The sequence below is a fragment of the Amblyomma maculatum genome, chromosome 1 (assembly GCF_055883805.1).
Source record: "Amblyomma maculatum isolate TAMU_Amacu chromosome 1, ASM5588380v1, whole genome shotgun sequence".
In the NCBI taxonomy this organism is placed as follows: Eukaryota; Metazoa; Arthropoda; class Arachnida; order Ixodida; family Ixodidae; genus Amblyomma; species Amblyomma maculatum.
Window position 1 is genome coordinate 3,671,611 of NC_139344.1, and position 20,964 is coordinate 3,692,574.

Consider the following 20,964-nt stretch of genomic DNA (forward strand, 5'->3'; position numbering starts at 1 on the left):
CACGTTTTCTGGGTAGTAATGCTTGTGACCTGCGCTTTGCTATTTATATTCACAATGGGACCTTTGACGGCAGCATATATTGTTTATCAGGGAGAAATGAACGATGTGGTAGTGCTGCCGAGCTGTGGAGGCGGCGGTCGATGCCGTCTAAGCAGTGAAAGACAGTGACAAATCATTTTAGACAAGAAATTTCTTGAGCTATGACGTGGAGCAGCGCACAAATGCCTTTGCTCTATTTTTAGGTTAGTATATACCGCAACTTAATTATGATTTATATTGTTTATTTCAGCATCACATGCGAGGAGTTCCCGGACGTATCAGCGTTTTACGCAAAGAACAGCCTGGCGTCATACCTTGCACATGAATTGAAATAAAGCAAATAAACAACCCAGCTCATGTTATGGGTTCACCAAAGATGCATATTTTTTCTTTCTCATTAACGCGCATTTTTTATTCTGTGTTCCCTTTCCTCTGCGGATTAACAGAAAATGCTGCGTGATCAACGGTTAGCCAGGAGCAGGCACGACGTGGTTTACATTAATGCAAAAGTAGCACAGCACATATCCTTGCTGCGGTCAGTCAACACATTCTATGTTCTGCTCGACCAATCAACAATTTAGTCAGTTTAGTGTAGGTTAATGAGTGAGTAAGTATAATGGGGCTTAAAAAATCAAGATCTGTTTTGTTCTTTTATGCCTCACTGTGCTTAGCATTAACCAGCACTGATCAGACAGGATTGTTGATTGGTCGGGCAGAACATAGAATGTGGTGACTTATCGCAGCTAGGAGATGTACTGTACTACTTTTGCATTAATGAAAATCACCCCGTGTCTGCTCCTGGCAAACCGATGGTCGTGTACTATTTTCTGTTGTTCAGGAGTGGAAAGGTAGCAGAAAATCAAAAAGCGTCACTTGCAGAGTTTCTGAAGCATTTGAGCCTGAAATCAACAGAATTTCAGTTGCGCGAATTCCAAAAGCGCTCTTAAGAAACACATGGGCCACTATTTCATAAGCGCTCAACAAGAGGTCAACACTGCATCATCCAAGATGTTGACGATTATCGACAGACTTTCAACAGCGTGTATTGACACAACGTTTTCGAATTTCTATAGTAACCCTACATGCATTTTTGTAAGGGAAGGCAGAGGTTAAGTGTCCCCCCACTCTGTTTACTTATTCAAATATATGTAAATAAGATAGTTCATCTCGATAAAAATGCCCATTATGTAATGTACGCAGATGACATTAGTTTATCCTTTAAAATGACAACTCTGAGGATTTAACTAATCAAGCTAATGATACATTGTACAGAACAAATTCATGGGCTCAAAGCAATAGTTTAAAACTTGGCCTTAGTAAAACCAAAGCTGTCCTATTTCATTCTTGTCACAGGCATATTGAGTTACTAAAACAACGTGATATATGAGATGAAGTGGAAGAAATGGGACGACACACAGCCCTCCTCTGGGCATACAAAACGGTTGTGCTATATCCTTTGTTCTGAGTGGTGGAGACAGACACGTTTCTACAGGCCTTACCTTCGCGTCCACTGCAGCCTTGCGAAAAATGAGCAGCAGCGAGTCCGGCTTAATCTACTGCACACAGTATATAACGGAACCTGTTCACATCCCCTTTTTTTCTTTTAGAATATTCTTAGTAGCCAGGAAATGAACTCAGGGCCATATTCTCATGGTGACGACACTGGTCACTGATGGTCATAAACCTAAAAAAAATTGATATGCTGCTGCAATTGCTCATTACAGTAGTTGAGAGGATTAATACTGAACTGTACCTGAGGCTTCTCATTTCGCTCTGCAAGTGGTCCTGGCGGAGATTTTGGCGGAGATTTCGGCAACTGGCACACATCCTCCATTGCCTCATCACTGCATGTGGACATGCAAGCTACTGGAGTCGCATCCACACAGCCTGCTGACATCATGGGAAGAAACAATTCTAGCTGCGGGCAGCGGTCTCCCAACGCCAGGTTGTCCAAGCTGTCGGCGATCTTCAGGAGTCAGCTTTGGGCTATTCAGGAAAAAGCCACCGAAGGCTTTCTGCATAGCAGGCTGATGCTTGCAAAACGCTCCTTGGCTGCCTGTCCAGCAGCTGCAGGTGCCAATGTCGGCGTCTACTTCATAGGAGCCTGTGCCGGAAGAACAAGGAACACTATACGAAGTGCCATCTAGCTGGACTATCGACTTTTCAAAATCACTGGGCAGCTTCTGCAGCAGATGCTGGAAAGCAACAGGGTGAGATGCATCTCGATTGTGAGCATGCCTTAGCAGCCGTGCCTCAAAGTAGCTCTCCCACGTCGTGATGGTGAACTCCACCAGGGCTACTGCATTGTATGCCTTTGTGCGGCACAGAACAACATCTTTCAGAATGCGGATGGACGCCTCGGAATAGTTGTTTGTATTGTGCCCCCTAGTCATTGTGCCCGCACGGTAAAGGAGCACCCATTCTTGTTCATTATTAAGAAAGGTATTGACCCTCTTAACAAAAGCTTTATGCTTCAAACTGCGGAGTTCTTCCTTGGCTTTCTGGAGCTGCTCTGCTGTTTTCGCATACAGAATCTGAAACCGGAACACAAAAAGTTACACAAAAAGTATATGATAAACTCACTTGTGAATAGAAGGCTTTTACCCCAAACAGGGCTAGACTGATCAGACGAGCAATTTCCTGTCATATGAACAATGGTCATAAAAGGTTTTTGAGGGCTACATCAATTTAAACTGTGAAGAAAACATTTTGTTAAAAATCTGATTGATGGCACACTACACGTAACAAACTGCACAAATTTGTCTGGGCAAGAAAAAAGGGAAATAATAGTGTCCAGTCTGCACCGCCTAAGCCACAATGGGCTTTGTGAAAAACTGTAGGTCGGATACAGCTCAAGAACACAGTGGCAAACACCTCTCAAAGGTAGTCGTTAATGGCAATGACCGATTTTACGTCACTGTTAATCTCATTTGAGGGGCCCATCTGCCATTCACCTATGATTACAAGCTACATAAGCACCCGCACTCTATGCCATTGGGCAGAGGGCCTCCTTCGAAGGGCATTTTTCGTTGCATTCTTGAGCTGTATCCAACTAAAGGTAACTTGCATTCGTGAAGAGTAGTTGGTCTGAAACCGTAAATAAACCAAACATTTTGAAAATGAAGCAATTCATACTTTGAAAGTCAATGCAATCAACAGAGAGGCGGTGAGAGGCAACACTGCATTTTTTTATAGGAGCATTTTCTTTCCCTACAGGTGCTTCCACACACAATTAAAATTTGTTCTCTTAGGTTTGCTGTAATACTAGCTGGGCTTTTTCAGTTTGTCGTTATGAAGCTTGCCAGAAGGTTTAAATGGGCAGAATGCAAGGACATAGCACAGAACAGAAATGGTGTTGCTTTGAATACTACTGGGAACCTGAAGAGTTATTTTCGTGACCGAATGAAAAATAATTTATTAAAGTGCTTTTATGGTCTAGATTTTATAAAATAATGAAAGGAAGATATTTATTCATTGTTTTAGTCATCTGTCTTTCTTCCATTGTATAGGACCATAAGTCTTTTGAGGGCCTTTTCACATATTTAAGTTTGATGGTCAGTAAAAAAAAAAAGCTACTGTTTGGCGCTGCCTGATCTCCATCCAATTAATTCAGTGGCCACTGAATCAAGTGGCAATTACACTGCCTACAGGAAGTGGCATATCTTTGCTTTATTAGTCCAAAAGCAATAATTGCCTAGCAAAATTGTCTAATGCTTATATATCCACCTGCTGTGTTTCTCACTGAAAAATAAACAAATAGCGAAACATTACAGCGGAGCAGATTCAAACCTGGTAATTTATCTTGATAAGTGATTGCGAAACGCCATGGCTATCGCCACAGCCGATGACCCCTCATGCACACCACAATGCACTCTTGCACTATGCATTGCACGTCGTCATCTCCATCAACTTCAATCTGTGCACAAAAGCTTTTCACGTCCTACTCGTCCTGGTTCTGTCTATGCGCTATTTTTGTTGACATGTATTACCAACAAGCCCAAACTACCACCTTAATAACTCAGTTTCAGTATGTTAAAACCATGTCACTTTTTTTACCACTGTTAAGCTATACAGTATTCTTTTCATGCCATTGTATGTTTATGTCAAGATGTGTACTATAGATGTCAGAAAGAGAAAGAAAAACACTTTATTTAAGAGCGCAAATTAAGCACTCAACATATCCTTCGCCTGGTTCACCAAGGCAAGCTGGTCTTCCATCTGTGCCGATGACAGCCAGGCACTCCAGGAGGGAGGAGAAGGGAAGGGGATGTAGTGACTGGACTGGGCGGCTGGACAGGAGTAGAGGCAGTGTTCTAGATTGGCATACAGCGAAGGACAGTTGGAACAGGAAGGGTCTGAACGAAGACGGAAATGGAATTGTCGGGAAGGTGTAGTAAGAGTGTTCATTTGAATACTACGGAGTATATGTACTTGAGCAACGTTCAGATGCCGATGGGGGCGGGGTACGTGCCTAAATGACGTTTTTAGTTGGCGGTAGTGTTCCTTAATTGTGAGTTTATAGGCCAATGCATCGTCCCACGCCGGAGGGCTTGACCAAGGGATCACAGGCGCCCGGATGTGAATATCGCGGGCTAGCTGATGAGCCAGCTCATTTCCTGTGATCCCTGCATGGCCAGGGACCCACTGTATCGTGACTGACGATAGAGCCAACGAGAGTAAGGCGTGGTGTAATGCTGTTTCTAGGTCCGAAGGAATTAGCCGACGCTGCAGCAACCGAATAGCCGCCATTGAGTCAGTGTAAATGGTGTACGAAGAAGTGCGAGGAAGTTCAGAGAAGTACATGATGGCATGAATGATAGGTACAATCTCTAGAGTAGCGATGGGGGGAGGATTGCTGTGTGTGCCGCATGTATGAAGGGAAGGGTCCGCCTCCAAAGGGGTGAAGATTACATATGCCGCAGAACCTGTGTCCAATATGGTGGCGTCTGTATATGCTACTGTCTGTGTTGATAAGGGAGGACAGTGGTGAGCTGCCTGAGCTTCCCTGCGACCATTATTCACACAAGGGTCCATATGACGGGGTAGAGGGGCGAAGCGCACGTTGGAGGGAAGGGGTGCAGATGATTCTTCGATAGGCAGGTTGATAGGAGACAGATTTGCTTTCTCTAGGAGCCAGCGACCCTGCAAAGTGCCAGACAGCCGAGCCAGCTGCCTGTCTCTGTAGAGAACGAGTAATGTGGGGAGGGGAAGAAAAAGGCCTGGGTCGTAGAGCCTCTTGTTTGAAGTGTGTACAGGGAGGTTAAGGGATGCTTTATATAGGCTGTTGAGCACTGATGAAGCTTTTATAGTTTGCGGTTGTGTGAGTTCAAAATAAGGAAGAGCGTATAAAATTTTGCTTAGTGCTAGTGCGTGTACTAACTGACTGGCTTGTTTTTCTTGCAATCCTGCTTGGCGTTTAACAACACGCTTGACCAGGTGAGTAACGGAGCGGCACGTGCTAATCGCTGAATTGACACTTAATTGATTGGACCTTTCATGAATATTAATGCCTAGAATTCTGCATGAAGAAACCTGTGGGATAGGATGGTTGGCTAAATGAAGAGATATGTGATGATTGACGGATCTCTGATAGCGGGTACGCGATAAGAGGAGGAGCTCGGACTTTTCTGGTGCTGGCTGGAGCCCAGCAGAAGTCAGAAACTGGGATATAATATCGAGGCCTTGTTGAAGTGTTGCCTCAACCTCCCCTGGGGAGCCTTGTGTGCACCACAGCGTGAGGTCGTCAGCATAAAATATGTGAGACAAGTTTGTAATTTTTTGAAGTTGGCGTGAAAGTGGGGCCATACCAAGATTAAAGAGGGTGGGGGAAAGAACAGCGCCTTGAGGGGTGCCACGGGTGAGAGCAAAGGGAAGGAAATTCTCGCCTGCTATGCGGAAACATGCAGTGCGATCTTTGAAGAAGTTGCGTATGTATGAGTAGAGAGTGGACCCACACTCAGTTTCTTGAACACAGCGGAGTATATGATCGTGGGAGGTATTATCGAATGCTTTTCGCACATCTACTGTGACTAGGGCATGGACTTGGGAGGAGGGCGGTGAAAGGAAGGCATGCTGGAGAAGCAAAAAGAGATCTTGAGTAGACACGTGGGGGCGGAAGCCAATCTGGTTATGCGGGAGAAACGATGTGGTTTCCAGATGACGTTGAAGTCGGTCCAACACCATCCGTTCCATCGTCTTGCCCACACAAAAAGTAAGCGAAATGGGACGGAGGTTTTGCAGTGTCGGTGGCTTGCCAGATTTTGGGATCATGACAATAGTAGAGGAACGCCATTCCTGGGGGAAAGTTCCCTCTGACCAATGTGTATTGATGAAGGAAAGTAGTTGCTCCTTGTCGTGCTCAGGAAGGTTCCGGAGTAATGTGTAAGTGATTTCATCATCTCCCGGGGAAGATGTTTTGGAGTTTCTCGCGAGAGCCCAGTCCAGATCTGCCAGCGTGAATTACTCGTCGAGGTCTGGGTTATCTGGCCCTGAGTACGAGGGGTACGAGCATAGCAGTGGTGGGGGCATATAATGATCCTGCAGTGTTTTAGTAAGCTGTGCTGGGCCATGTATGGTTAGGTGCTTATCTAGAGGCACGGGGGGCGGTTGCGGACCAAGTAAAGCACGAAGTAGGTGCCATGCAGATTTTTGATGCAAGCTACCGTCAACCTGATCATATATTTTTGTCCAGTTCGAGTTCTCAATGGAAGCACAGTGCTGACGGACTTGAAGATCCAAATATTCTATTCGCTCCCTAAGCTGGTAATTTTGGGGCTCCTCCCTGATCCGCCTCAGGATCCGTTTTTGGCGCTTCCACAGGCGGATCAGATGCGGGTCTGGATGCTGGGCAGGGGCCGTGGTGACCTCCTCTTTAGTTGCTTGTGCCTGCGCCCGCTTTACAGATTGAACCCACTCATCATACGATTCAGTGGAGCTATTTGAATTCACAAGAAGTTTGCGGAACGCATCCCAATTGGTGTGCTTGACTTGAATTTTACGTTTCCGAGAGCACATGTCTAATGAAATAATGATAATGTAGTGATCGCTAAAAAGTTGTTCTTGAGTGTGAGTCCAGGATACATATGCAGATCCGAGAAAGAGTGTGAGGTCAGGTGAGGTAGATAGCTGACGACCTACACCTTCCCTGGTCGGGGTATCAGGATTATTAATTATAGTGAAATGCTGCTGCGTGATATACGAATGCAGAAGCCTGCCTGGGCGTAGGGTGCTCCGATATCCCCAGCTGACGTGGGGGGCATTGAAATCGCCGCCCAAAAGGACCTCATACTTATTGGCGAGCTCTGCAGTGAAACTGAAAAGGGCCTTGAAGAGTTTGTGTTCTTTAGGAGGATTGTAAAAATTTAGAAAACAAAAAGGTTTACGTTTTGGGGAGGGGTAGAAAGCGAATGCAGTCAGATGATTTGCAAGAGCTGCGGGAGGTTCTAAAGGTTCATACTGGAGATCCCGTCGAATGAATGTGGACACGAGTGGGGCCTCGTTTGGTTGAGCATGAAGGGCGCGATACCCAGGAATATTCATCGCATGTCGAGTTTCTTGTAAGATAACCTGAGGAAGGAACGGGAGGGTGAGAATCCACTGATGAAGGGGTGTGCGGTTGGATTTCAAGCTCCTACAATTCCACTGGATGACGCTGAATGCCGATTTAACATCCATTATGAAATATATGAGGATCCGGTTGCGGGGGAGAGTGGAGGGGGCGGCTGTGAAGGAGGAATGCCCGGCTGTGCGGGCTCAGGCGATCGAGGTCTTTTGAGAGATTGAAATGTTGCTTCCATAGGTGTTTGTGATGCTGAGAGAGCTGAAAAAGTCTTTTCTAACGAAACTACAACTTTGGTGAGCTCTTCTATGCGGCAGACAAGGGGGTTAACCATATTTAGAATGTTGGACACCATTTTCTCCAAGTTTGTCATGCGTTCGATGAGTTCAGCTATATGTTGTTCACACGGAGCTAATCTTTCTTTCAGCAATGTGAGTTGTTGGTTAATGTTCGGATGGTTAAAGGGAGCTTGGGCTATGGGGGAGGAATGAGTAAGGGGTACTGGATAGGGGTGAGGAGTACCTGGCAGATTCGTTGGCGGAGAAAGTCCAGGCGGATTTGCGGGCAGTGAAGTGGACGGCGATCGTGCGTCCTCGGTGGGAGCGTTGGAAGCCTTGGTATCAGAAGTGGGCTTCGGAACTCTTCCGACTGGAGGCTGTAGAATGGCCGGCTGGAGAATCGGTCGTTGTTGGGTGCACTGCTGTGACGGTTCAATAGGCGTTGCAGGAGGTGGAGACACACGTCCCCATACCGATGTTTGTGGTAGCGTTGATGTTTGCACGGACGCAGATGCTTAGTGCTGAACTGTGTGGCATGATGTGTCAAGTCGCTGATAGTGCGGTGCCTGCTGGTTCGCATTTGTCTTGGTTGTTGGCACTTTTCGCAGCGGCTCTTTTTGTTGACTGCGACTGTCGCGCTTGGCGGGTGATGGCGTCCGTGTAATGGCTTTTTGAAGGTTTTTGCGGAGGTGTACTCGCTGGTCGTAGGCTGCCTTGATACTGGCTTTGTCCTTTTGTTGTTGCACTGAGCATGTAGGATCGAAAGAGGGATGTTCACCGCCGCAGTAATAACACCAGGGAATGCATTCATGTGTTGTCTGATCTTGATGCAAAGGAGTAGCACACGTAGGACATCTCCAGAAAGTCGGCACTTGGGGGCAATTCATGGCACGATGTCCGTAGGTCCTGCATCTTTCACATTTTAGGGCTTTTGGATGATAAGGGCGGCACCTGTACGATGCTCGCCGGAAAAGCACTGTATGGGGTGCAGTGGTGCCTTCGAATGTTATGAGAACTGATTCGGTCTCACCCATCATTCTCGCCGTGATGATGGTGGCTTGATAGCTGTCCAGGCAATTCATTAATTCAGTGGTGGAAAGGCCCGATCCACTCCGTGGATAACACCCTTGCACGAGTTGAGCGGTGCGGTGAGGTACGGCGTGACTTGATGGATATGGTTGTTCATGCGTATTTCTTCCACTTGGGCGAGGCGATTCGCGGCCACTGCATAGGCAGTTTTCAGGATGATGACTCTTTGCTGCGGCCGAGTCTGGATGGCCACTTCTTGGCGAATGTGGGGTGGAAGCGCTGCCTCAGAGATGAAGGCGGATAAGATGGCATACGGTTTGACGGCTTCAAATCGCAGGGTGTGGGAGACGCGCACTACGATGGTATGTAGTTCGTGCCTGGGGCGCGGAGCTAGGCGTTCTTTCTTGGTCTTACTGGGCGTTATCCACCCTTCTTCTGTATTGGGATCGCAGTTGTCTGCAAATGCAGCTTCATCCGAGTCGACATCAATATCGGTAGTGCCAGAGCAATGGGCAGGAGGTGGCGTGGAAGATGGCAGTAGCGGCGACGCAGCATCCGTCATTACGCTGCGGGATGTGGATGCTGGTGTCGAAAAAGAGCTGGCAGCGTCTGGAACCCGAGGCGAACTCAGGCGACGAAGATCACGGGACGGAGAAACGGCCGGGAACGCGGGGCTCGCCTTGCAGGCGCGCGGCGTCCCGGGAGGCCCGATTTTGGGGGCGGCGCGGTCCAGAGATCGCGTAACGGGGCTCGGAGCGAGCGAAAGTCACGTCCGTCCGCTCTCAGAGCCGCTGAAGGAATCCTATAGATGTCAAGCTTTGAGATGTAACATACTTTGTTGATAAAAACAAACAAATCGCTAGTGCTGTGCAGCAATGTGGATGCAGAAGTAACCACTGCTGAAAAATAGCTGAAACATTTTGTTTCTTCCCTCCACTAACTTCAGACTCGTGACGTAGCACTGCAAAGGACTCTGTGACGACTGTTTACGAGCGATGGCAATGTTTCATAGCCTCAGAGATTGTCACAAACCCCCGCCTTTACGGTCAAAAGAGGTGCGGGATCCCCTTTACGATTACTCGTCGTTCCTCTATGAGGGTTGTGAACACATTTAAAAGTTAGGCCGGTCAACCCGTGAAGCACGTGTGTCGGTGTGTGATTGAGGAATAAGTACAAATAGGTCACTTTCTTTTACAAACAATTGAAGGTTTATAAATAGCAGACCAAAATTACACTGATAATAATAGAGTACAATGAAAGAGAATACAACGCCACGACAAGATATTGATAAAGACGAAGAAATAAATGATAAGAGAAAAAAAAATAACCCGACAATGAACAAAACACTGTGATAGAAATATGAAGACTATAAAGATAATAAAGCAGGTATTTCAGATATTATAAGTATGAGCAAAAGTTACATAAGAACACAGCGTAAAATACTACTAAGTCAGGTCAAAAGTTAAAGCGAAAATAATGTTCGATTGAACAACAGTCCGTGGCGAATGAAATTCTCACGTCTTCTTGTTTGCTGAGGCGTCGAAGGCTGTGTTGCTCGGTAGCGGCGGCCGTACAGGTGCAGAGGACGATGCGTCGATCGCGGGCCCGAAGAACACAATACGCTTTCGGAGCACCGCGGAGTGGCCGGAAGTTTGAATCTTCCCAAACGCACTGGTGAGGGCGTGCTGCTGTCGGTTATTTTATACCCTCGGCCGACTATGCAGCAGCCGCGTCAAGGACAGGCGGTCGCTGCCCCATCGGCTTGTCGAATCTTGTCCAGAGGAGCGACGGAGTAACGTGAATTTCGCTCTATATTACAGCCATAAGCTCCCGCATCTTCCGCTGTATAATAGGTGAGGCAGCTTGTGACACTGCCCCCCACTGAAGAATATTGCCTCGGAATATTCTAGAACTCCACAAGCGCCGAGAACGATGTTATTACGCCCCTATAGAGGGGTGCAGTAGATTGGGTCCGTTCAGTGCACTGAAGATCGTTCGTCACTCACTACCGTTCATGACGCGCACCATATACGCACTGATCTGAACCCGCACACACCACAACACTGTAGTTCTTCAGTCATGTCTTGCGCACATGTCACAAGTCACGGATCACTGATAACAATCAAGTGCACATATATACAGGCACATCGTGTACGATTTTCATTACACAATCAACACAATGCAGCTATGCAGTAGTGCAAGCTTAACAACTATTCCAGCCGGCTCATGTAATCTGCGCCCACGTTCTCGCTGCCTTTAATATACTCGACACGGAAGTTGTATTCCTGAAGCTTAATACTCCAGCGAAGAACGCGGCTGTTTGCAGATTTTGTTTCTTTTATGAACTTCAAAGGCTGGTGATCCGTCTGAACGAGAAACCTTCTCCCGTAGAGGAAGACTTGAAATTTCTCGATTCCCCAAACGAGCGCTAAAGCCTCTTTCTCAGTGGTTGAATAGGCTACCTCTCGAGGGAGCAACTTGCGGCTCGCATAGGCAACTGGGTGCAGGATTCCGTCATGCGATTGAAGCAGAACGGCTCCAACACCTCTATCAGAAGCATCTGTTCGCAGGACGAATTCCCGGTCAAAGTCTGGCAATTTCAGAATTGGTGCCTCAGCCAGTTTTTCCCGCAAGTTCTTGAAAGCCCGTTCTTGCTCGGGGCCCCAGCTCACGACTGAAGGTTGACCATTCCGTGTTAGATCTGACAGAGGACAGGTTAGGTCAGCATAGTTCGGGATGAAATCACGGTAGTAACCCGTGAGTCCTAAGAAGGATCGGACCTGCTTCTTTGTTGTCGGCCGTGAAGCTTCTTGTATCTTCTGTAGGGTCTTGGTGAGGGGTGACAATTCTCCGGACGCAATTTGGTGGCCCAGGAATGCGACGGTTTCCATTCCGATCTCGCATTTCAGCGGTTTGATGGTGAGACCAGCAGCTTCAATTCGAGCAAAGACCTCGTACAATGTTTGGAGATGCTGTTCCCATGTCGCACTGGCAATGAGAACATCGTCGAAGTAGTACGCCACGTCGGGAATATCGGCCAAGATGTTCCGCATCAGCTTAGTAAAAATGGCTGGCGCCGTCTTAATACCGAAGGGCATATATCGGAATTGAAAGCGCCCCGTGCCAACCGTGAAAGCAGTCATCGCCTTTGAATCGGGTGACAACGGTACTTGCCAATATCCCTTGGATAAGTCCAGCTTGGAAAAGAATTTCTTGCGGCCTACCGAGGCGATAAGGTCGTCCGCACGTGGTAAGGGCTCGGCGTCGTCTGCGATGACTTCGTTTAACTTCCGAAAGTCAATGCATAGCCGATGCGTCCCGTCGGGCTTGCGTACGGCGATCACAGGGGAATTGTAGGGCGACTCCGATGGCTCAATGATGTCTAATCGGAGCAAGTCGTCCACTTCTGATGCAATTGCCTGTCTCAAAGCGTACGGTAGCGGATATTGTTTTACATTTATCGGCCGGTCGCTCTGTAACTTCAGTTGGCACTCGATTAGCGTGGTCTTTCCCGGAAGGTCCGAAAATATACCTTCGTACTGTTGCAGAAGTTTCTTGGCTTCATTCTGCTGTACGTGGCTCAATCTCTCGGAAATGTGTACATCCCCGATAGACTGTGTCTGGGAGGGCTTAGGAAGCTCAATCTCTCCAGCGTCTGTGTCTTCTTCTGCCGATATTACTGCACCGACAGCTGCAACAATGGTGTCGTCTTTCCTTTGCTGGTATCTCTTCAGCATATTGATGTGGAATATTTTTGTGGCATGGCCCAAATCCACTTCATAGTCGACATCGCCCCTGCGGCTGATGACCGAAAAGGGACCCTTCCATTGCATGAGCAGCTTATTGTGCTCTGTGGGAAGAAGAATAAGAACCTTCTCTCCCGGTTTGAGTGAGCGTTTGCGGCTCTTGATGTTGTAGTAGCGGCTGTAACGCTCTCCTGCGCGCTCTAGCTCTTCGTGGGCAAGTTTACAGGTATTTTCCAGTCTGTCCCGTAGAGCAAGCACATACTCGTACGTCGTTCCCAACTCGTTAGGGATGGTTGCATTCGTCCAAAGCTCTCTAAGTACAGCCAGGGGTCCACGCACATTTCGCCCATATAACAGTTCGAATGGGGAAAAGCCGAGGCTTTCTTGGGGCACTTCCCTGTATGCAAACAAAAGTGGAGCCAGGTAGCGATCCCAATCGGTTGGTCTCTCTTGACACATGCGCTGAGCATTTGTTTAAGCATGCCGCTAAACCGTTCGACTAGGCCGTTCGCTATCGGGTGGTAGGGAGAGGTATGCAGCTGTTTTACTGACAACAGACGGCTAACCTCCTTCATTACTTCGGACGTAAAATTCGTGCCCCTGTCACTGAGGACCTCTCTGGGCACTCCTACACGGGAAAACATTTCGACAAGTGCTTCGGCTACCCTTTCGGTCTCGACGCTAGGAAGTGCGACTGCATCAGGGTACCGAGTGGCATAGTCCACCATGGTCAGGATGTACCGATTGCCTTGAGCGGACTTCGGGTTGAGTGGACCAACGATGTCGATCGCCACCCTCTGAAACGGTGTCTCAATGACGGGCACTCGAACCAAAGGCGCTCGTGTGGTGTGACCCTTCGGAGTTGTGCGTTGGCACAGATCGCAAGAGGCAACGAACCGCTTAGCGTCAGCCTGCATTGCTGGCCAGAAGAATTCTGTCTGAAGCTTCAGTAGGGTTTTCTTCGCGCCTTGGTGGCCTCCCATCAACCCATCATGTGCCAGCTTGAGAATAGCTGATCTGTACTTTTGGGGCACAACAACTTGAGTGTACTCCCCGCCCGACTCGGCGAAGTATTTCCTTTGAAGGACGCCGTTAGCAATGAAAAACTGGTGGCTACCCTTTCCTTTCTTCGCTTGCGGCGGGCCTACGCGATCGAAACACGAGCGTAGGGTCGCGTCATTCTCTTGCTCTTGAACCAACTCTTCGCGGCATATACTAGGGAGGCCTTACAGGACTTTAAGCTTTTTCAGCGTTTTATCCTTGCACGCCTGCGCTCTAGTCACTACCGGACAAGCTTCAGCGGCATCCGAAATGGGTGCGGGGCTCTCGGTGTCAGGCGCTAGCTCTTCAACTTTTACTGCAGTGGACTTCGTAGTCTCGCTTTCTGTTGTCTTGTGCCAGTTCAGATCGGGGTCGTCTGCTGGCCTAGCACCTTCCACATTTCCCAGCACCAAATCGTACAAGGGATTCTCCATACACTTAGCGAGAAGTCGTCCCTGAAAGTACGGGGTGTCGACATCGACCCAAGCTTCTGGGAGCATTAGGACTGAGCGGTCAAGTAGGTAAACTGGAGACTTCGTATCGGTGATATCTTCTTTCCGTACTAAGTCCTTTCTTACCACCACCGTGTTGCAGCCTGTGTCTCTCAGGACTCGGACTGTCTGGCCTCCGATCATGCCGGCTACGACAGGTAAGCATTCCCTGACGGCGCATTCTTTACTGGTGAACCCAGCGTTGATGACGGGGATCTTCCCTCCATCCTTAAGTTCGAGGTATCCGTTCTCAACACATACTGCAGCGGACTCCCGATTTTCTTCTCTCTGTTTCGGGGCCCCATTTGCCCAGCATCTCCAGCTTGTATGACCTGGTTTTCCGCATTTGTGGCATTTCTTGGGCGGTCCCGATCCGTCGGATGGGGCGGCCCGGCAATTTTCGGGGCGGTGTCCCGTGCGTGAACAAATAAAACATTTCTTTTCATCGCTGCTCTTCGCATCCGATGATTGAAGCAAAGTTTCCCTTCTCTCGGTCGTCTTGGAGACGGCGTTTTCTGCCTTATTCTTCGGGGTGCTTCGCTTTCCGAAGTTTGACCAGCCATGGGCCTCCACATACTTTTCTGCCCTTGCTACTGTTTCAGAGAAGGATGTGTCCTTCTTTTCTTTCAAAAACATTTGTAGCGGAGTGGCGCAGTTAGAAAGGAACTGTTCCTTTAGAATCAGGTCAAAGAGATCTGCGTACTCTTTCTTTGTGTCCGACAGCTCTATCCATCTGTCTAGGAAGTTCTGAAGACGCGTCACGAACTGTGAACACGTTTCCTCGTTCCGGGGACTAGCAGACCTGAATTTTTCTCTGAACCCTTCCTCTGTCATACGGAAGCGAATCATGAGTGCCTGCCGGAGCTTGTTGTAGTCCAAGCACTCGGACGCAGACATGCGACTAAAAACGCTGAGCGCTTCGCCGCTTAAACATAGACTAAGGGCTGTAGCCCACTGGTCGCGAGGCCAATTCTGACTCTCAGCGACGCGCTCGAAACGCATGTGGTAAGCGTCAAGGTCGTCCCTGCCCTCATTAAAAACCGGCATCAGCTTGTGCGGGCTTATGCGTTCGGGCCGAGCAGCTTGACTCTCCCCCGTTTCTGAGCAGCTTGACTCTCCCCGGTGCTGTTAGCGTCAGTTGCCGGATTATTAGGTAGGTCTCGTCGGAGCATCAGTAACTCCTTTTCTTTTTCCATCTCCGCTATCCGGAGTTGGGCTTTCTGCGACTCCTTTTCTTTCTCCATCTCCGCCATCCGGAGTTTAGATTCTAGTTCTGCCTCCTCTTTCCGCCGCGTACGTTCCTCATTGCGTTCTTCTCTGCGACGAGCTCGCTCCTGATCTACCCATTTGAGGAGCTCTTGACCCTCAAAGCCAAAAGTTCGGCCATACTCAACAAGCCGTTCTAACTCTGCATCAGCCATGTTAGGTGGAAAGCGTTATGCAGTGCTATGATACAACACTAAAAAAATTGCACCTACTCCTCTCTCCCTCACCGACACTTGGTTGACCAGTCCTGTTCGCGGACGCCAATTATGTCACAAACCCCCGCCTTTACGGTCAAAAGAGGTGCGGGATCCCCTTTACGATTACTCGTCGTTCCTCTATGAGGGTTGTGAACACATTTAAAAGTTAGGCCGGTCAACCCGTGAAGCACGTGTGTCGGTGTGTGATTGAGGAATAAATACAAATAGGTCACTTTCTTTTACAAACAATTGAAGGTTTATAAATAGCAGACCAAAATTACACTGATAATAATAGAGTACAATGAAAGAGAATACAACGCCACGACAAGATATTGATAAAGACGAAGAAATAAATGATAAGAGAAAAAAAAATAACCCGACAATGAACAAAACACTGTGATAGAAATATGAAGACTATAAAGATAATAAAGCAGGTATTTCAGATATTATAAGTATGAGCAAAAGTTACATAAGAACACAGCGTAAAATACTACTAAGTCAGGTCAAAAGTTAAAGCGAAAATAATGTTCGATTGAACAACAGTCCGTGGCGAATGAAATTCTCACGTCTTCTTGTTTGCTGAGGCGTCGAAGGCTGTGTTGCTCGGTAGCGGCGGCCGTACAGGTGCAGAGGACGATGCGTCGATCGCGGGCCCGAAGAACACAATACGCTTTCGGAGCACCGCGGAGTGGCCGGAAGTTTGAATCTTCCCAAACGCACTGGTGAGGGCGTGCTGCTGTCGGTTATTTTATACCCTCGGCCGACTATGCAGCAGCCGCGTCAAGGACAGGCGGTCGCTGCCCCATCGGCTTGTCGAATCTTGTCCAGAGGAGCGACGGAGTCCCGTGAATTTCGCTCTATATTCCAGCCATAAGCTCCCGAATCTTCCGCTGTATAATAGGTGAGGCAGCTTGTGACAGAGATCTACTGTAAAAGAATAGGTCTTTACGTCTCTCTATTTTCCTTGTGAAATGTCCATGAGTGATCTGTTTAATTTTTATTTGTTTATTCTCGCTTTTAAAAGCTATGGTATTGATGAGGGCAGTCACTTTGTCATTGATATGCAGTGATGTGTTTATTAATGCAACCCAATTTTGTTTTCTGTTCAGCATTCCTTTCGTAGCATTTTCTTAGTTCAAAGGTCATTGAATGCTGCACCCAAAGAAAGCTTGTTTTGTGCGTAGAGTGCATGTCTTTTTTGTTTGTAGAATGTGTTTTAAGGAGTTGGTGAAATGAAAGCTTTTGCGTTACCTGCTGGAAGGCCCTCATGAAATGACGTCGCTCATCTTTTGGCACATGGTTTTGCGCAGAGGTCAGCCAACGCCATTCGGCCTGCAAAACGTGGAAATGGCAGAGTAGCTGCCTTGCGCTGGGCCATGTTGCATGCAACGCATCTTTTTCGGGCCTGGAATTGTCCGTCATGAACAAAGCCGGAGCCTGTAAAGATAACCAAAATCCACCAAAAGCATGAATCAACATGCTTATGCACTCAGCACTGCATTATAACATCATGTCCATAATGGTTAACTTGCTTCCCTGTTTTTTTTTATGAAGAATTTGAGGGACAGTCAAGCTCCATATCTCCATGCAGTGTTAATGGCTCCCGTCTGTGGCTCCCCTTGTGGATCCTCGTTCATGTACATGCAGTTATTTGCTAATATTTTATTTCCTGCTTTTGTTATTTTGCACATACTCTTTAGCATGCAGTTGTGAGCTGTCATATTTCATATAAAGACCACGTGATGTGATGCCCTGATTTAACCAAGCCATACGAACCTGCCTGCCTAGAGCAGCTTGTCTGAGTAGCTTAGAACAGCTTGTTTGATTTGGGAGACAAAGCTTCCGGGTTGAATTCCCATTTTACCCTTCCATCTGAGTTTGCAGCTCCTGCCAGCTTGACAATGTTGTGGTCATGTGACATTACACTACCTGCAAACCAATCGGCGGCTGGCCATGTCACCTGCCATCTACCCACCTCCCAGAAGCATGCCCATGATTTTTCGCTCACAACACTGACCAGATTTTCACAATATGGGGCTGTCAAATAGATATGCTGCCCATACTGTTGCAAGAGAATTGGAAAAAAAATATATGCCTACTTTTGGCATATACATATGCCTGTGGATGACAGGTTGGTGAATAGCACAAGCGCCAATAACTCAAAGCTTTCAACATTGCAGTGTGGCATATAAATATTGTGTAGACATTAACAGCAAAGCTAACCAGCACTTTGATACTTTAGACGTGTATACAAAAGCAGTCAGTACTGTTACCAATTAACTCAGATTTTGCAGAAGTTGTCAAACATATATCTGCGTAGTCCCCATTCCAAACATTGTCTTGTCAGAATGATCATATTTTTATCGCGGATAGGTATTATACAGTAGAACCCCTTTATAGTAAACTCAGTGGTACCAGCAAAAATCTTTACTATATCAGTTGTTGGTGATAACATCATCCTGAAGATGCTGTCTGGTAATTAAATGGCTATTTACTGAACACATCTGGTTGCTTAATAAAAAAAACACTCTGAAATACCTTCCATCTCTCTCTTATCACCTCTTTGTATCGTTTTTTGTTATAAATTTTTTGTTTACATCTTGTGGAAGTACCTCTTAAGCATGAGGACAATGTGGCAACGAATACAGCCAGCTTTGATTTTAGCGGAAAACGAAAACCTCGCATGAACACAACTAATTTTCTGCCCGTTCCTTCTTGTAGAGGGCAATAGATGATAAATGTGTAATGGAGTTGATGTGCCGCAAGACCGCCCACACTGCGCTCCACTTCTTGCCTCGTGCTTTGTGCTGCACGTTTCTTCCCCTTCCCTATTTATTGTTGCACTTTTACTCTACTTTCTGAACAGACCGCGCCGCCTTCTTTCCATGTTTGTAGATAGCCTAACATTTTTTTTTTCAAGGTGTATGTGGAGTTGGCTTTTTGTGAATGCTGCTAAGTCTAGTGGCAAAGCCATTTAAAGAAACTTTTTTTTTTCAGAAAAAAAAAACAAAAAAAACAATTCGCTTTGCGATTCTAAGTAGGGCGTGCGCGGTGATGACATTTCGTGAAAAGTCCTCGTCGTGGCCAGACGCACTTTACTATAACCGATTTTTACCAAAAATGTCTTTACTATGGGGGGGGGGGGGATTGCACAGTCGTCTATGGAAGATGAAATAGGACTTCGGTTTCACTTTACTATATCCGCGTTTTTACTATATCAAAGTTTACTATAGCGGGGTTCTACTGCATATTCAAGAACATATCCCACTGCACAAAATTTTTCTTTCTTACTTATGTAACTTGTAACAGCAGACTGTAGAGAAGGTGTACTCTAATCCAAAGAAAAAGGAATGATAGCCTTGATTCAGCAATAATTTGCAGCAATTCCCTGCAGTAAAGCAAGAACAAGCTGGTGGAATAACTGGAAGCATGTTTTTCTTTGCACTATGTTTCCTTATTGAACTTCTGTGGTGGAAACATACTTTGCAAGACAGAAAGCAGTCAAGAAAGTTAGTTTGTACATAGTTTAGCTTTTAACTAAAAAAATGCAAACTTCTACTTGCAGCTGTTCATCTGTTTTGTGTACTGGCTCTTATCCTAATCTTGCCTTCCAAAAAAGTTGGTAGCTGTTCTCCTGACATGTTTCAATTCTCTTTAAATTCATATACTAAGCAAGCATACCTGAAGATTACTACAAAACACTGCTCATCTTTTGCAGTGGGTTTTACTAATCCAACTTCTGCAGACGTATATGGTTCTAGACATCATGCCATATCATTCCATCACCACTATCAAAGTTCCTGATAATAATAAAGTTATCCGCGCTTAGTGAGGAATGTTCAGAAAAGAAACTGCAGCTCTTCATAACATAGCATGATTAACAGTTCAGTCATGTCAGACTTTTTGTGACCCTATAAACCAAATCAAGCCGAGCTTTCTCCCACTCTCTCAAATGTCACGTAGATTCATCTGTCCTCGAGGATGCCATCTAGCCATCGCTTTTGCTGCCTACCCCTTCTCCTGTGTTCCTCAATCTTTCCCAGCATCAAAGTTTTCTCCAGCGACTGCCTCTCTTCACATCAGATGACCAAAGTAGCTGAGCTTTAACTTTAGAATTTGACCTTCTAATGAGCAGCTAGGGTTTATGGCCACCAGTATCGACTGATTTATCTTCTGGCAGTCCAAGGAACTCTCAAGAGTATCCACCACCACCACAATTCAAAAGCGTCAATTCTTCAGTGGTCAGCCGTCTTCGCAGTCCAACTCTCGCATCCATACATCACAACAGAAAAAACCATAGCACGAATTATGGTTTTTGTTGGCAGTGTGATGCCTTTGTTCTTTACTAGGGGGTTAAGCATGATTGACACTAATATTTAAAATGAGTTGTGGGAAGTTTAAGAAAGCAAAGCAAGGCTCACTGAAGTACCATTGCTAAGCCATTCACACTAGCAGTAGATTCGTTATGCTGCTAGTCACTGTTGCTGTGACTGCCCCAAGGCAGTGACGAATTTCAATCACCCAGTACACAATTTGTCAAAAAATGAACCTTATTTGCATTTGCTCATAATTCAATAAAGCAACATACCGGGTTGGTTCCAAAGCATGTTGGACATTGGTGCTTCAACAGCTGAAAGGCCTGCTCGTACCCCTGCGTTGTTTGCGAGCTGTGTATCAGAACTGCTATTGGCATAGCTCCAGCTTTTGTTGCTGTCAGCAGCACCGTTATGGTGCTCCTAGTTTCATCACATGATGATGTGGAGTCTACAAATATAATATCTTGAGCTGACTCCAGCTGTTGGGCTCGGCGCATGGTGGGTGTCACGACAAGTACTGCCCAGCTGTCATCTGTGACACTTGTGAAGGGGACGTCTACTCCTGCAAAGCAAACAAGCAAATCATTAAACAGGCAGGAAGAGAATGGCATAAAAAGAGGCTTGTTCAGGATACCTCACCTGTTCCATTTCTCCTTATGCCCAATAAACAACATTCATTACATTTTTATGTATATCTACTACAGGCTGTGAGCTACAGCAGTAGGGCAGAAAAAAATCTATGCTTGAAACACAAGTTTTCACAAGTTATGTTTGAGCAAGACCTTGTCACTAATTTTTACTCTACACTCATCCCGATGCAGGTGTTGCTACAGAGCATAATGCAACTCTGTCTAGAACATCATTTGTATTGCTGTAAACATTCTTTTCACTCAATGTTGCTTTTGATAACATACTGTTGTTCCAAGATATTTTTTAGATGTCTCTGCATAGTGCATTATCAAAGAAGTTTGATATTTCATGAACAAAAAAAATAGGAGGATGG

The 20,964-nt window shown here is 46.5% G+C and overlaps 1 protein-coding gene and 1 pseudogene across 1 annotated transcript; both read right to left on the reverse strand.

The window, feature by feature from the left end:
* Positions 1-1,705: 1,705 nt before the first annotated feature.
* On the reverse strand, positions 1,706-20,458 carry LOC146201502 (uncharacterized; annotated as a pseudogene).
* LOC146201503 (uncharacterized) lies at positions 4,204-6,309 on the reverse strand. Its single transcript, XM_084587374.1, has one exon. The coding sequence runs from the start codon at positions 6,307-6,309 to the stop codon at positions 4,204-4,206; it is 2,106 nt and encodes a 701-aa protein (XP_084443500.1).
* Positions 20,459-20,964: the final 506 nt, after the last annotated feature.

Coding starts and splice junctions, on each gene's coding strand:
- LOC146201503 (XM_084587374.1), bottom strand. CDS start 6,309: ATGATCCCAAAATCTGGCAAGCCACCGACACTGCAAAACCTCCGTCCC.